This window comes from Gavialis gangeticus, unplaced genomic scaffold (assembly GCF_001723915.1).
Source record: "Gavialis gangeticus isolate Ggan-Ray unplaced genomic scaffold, GavGan_comp1, whole genome shotgun sequence".
Classification (NCBI taxonomy): Eukaryota; Metazoa; Chordata; order Crocodylia; family Gavialidae; genus Gavialis; species Gavialis gangeticus.
In genome coordinates, this window is record NW_017729028.1 from 21,697,241 (window position 1) to 21,698,459 (window position 1,219).

Below are 1,219 nucleotides of genomic sequence, written 5' to 3' on the forward strand. Positions count from 1 at the left end.
AAAAAAAAAAAAAAAAAAAAAAAAAAAAAAAAAAAAAATGCTTTCCCCGTCATGCTGTGCTAAGGACTCAGATCAACAGGGGGTTAAAAGACCTAGCCCTATGTCTTCCAGTGCCACCACTGACCTGATGGGTGACCTTAGCATGACACAAATAAACTGTCAGGGTCTCCTTTTATAAAAAGACAGTGTTTGTCCTTCCTTGTAAACTACTCTCAGATGCAATACTGATGAGAAATCTGCTAGACAAAGCTAACTTGGTATTATTTGTAACATTTTTGGATACAAATATTTAGAAATAAGTGGATGGACTGAACCCCTAAAATTATTCTTAGTTTCACAGTTCAAACACCATGGCACCTACAAGTCATTTTCCAGTTAGTAAATAAAATTACTAGATGGCTTTGTACATTTTCCTAAGCCTAATCAGTTACCATAATAAAACCTATACAAAGATTAGTTACCTGCTAGCGTTGCTGCTGCAGCTAATCCTGCTGCAGCGTAGGGGTCAGTACCTGGAGGAGCAGCACTAATAATGTATGGGTTTGGCACAAAAGCAGCGGGAGCCAAGCCTGCTGAGAAGACACCTGCTATATTAATAAATGAAAAAACTGAGTTTTAGGTAACAGACCTAACAAATATTATACTTCTAAGCAATATGATCACAAAGCATAAGCATATATTAAAACCGGTACTGCATATATGCTTGAGGTTTCTAAGAGTAGGCACAGGAACACAAATCACTCTTCTCTTCTTCAAGTAGCCACCTTCTCACTGACAAGACCACCTTTAGCACCATTTTCAATGATCTCATGTTGCTACTGTGCCTTTCACAACTGTCAGTGGAGTCTTATCTATGCCCCACAGACATCTATGCAGCACTAATTACTCAAGTGGAACTTTATATAGGGACTACCACATTTACTCGATTCTAAGATAGCGATCCCCCCATGGGGTGGGAGAAGCCCCTTGTCTTAGAAGCAAGTATGAGGATGGTACAGGAGTAGGCAGCTGCTGTGGCTCAGACTCCAGCCTCTACCTGAGGTCTTTAGCCACAGCTGCTGCCTGCCACCCCTCGTAGTAACTTTGCACCCTGTCATGTCCACACTGCAGCTGCCTTCCACATACCGCTCCTCCATCCCCCACCCTAGGCCTAGTGGCCCTGTAGCAGCAGTGCACAGCCTGCACCACTACTACAGTGCCCAGGCTAGAATGGGGACAG

The 1,219-nt window shown here is 42.9% G+C and overlaps 1 protein-coding gene across 8 annotated transcripts in view; it reads right to left on the reverse strand.

Annotated features, from left to right (window-relative positions):
• PUM2 (pumilio RNA binding family member 2) overlaps positions 1-1,219 on the reverse strand; it is a 141,708-nt gene that overhangs the window by 68,657 nt on the left and 71,832 nt on the right. For 6 of the 8 annotated variants that reach the window (XM_019520801.1, XM_019520800.1, XM_019520799.1 and 3 more), the window contains one exon: positions 462-587. In XM_019520801.1, the coding sequence (XP_019376346.1) occupies positions 462-587 (126 nt within the window). The remainder of the gene's footprint in view (positions 1-461; positions 588-1,219) is intronic. The other 2 variants (XM_019520797.1, XM_019520795.1) reach the window with 1 other exon arrangement.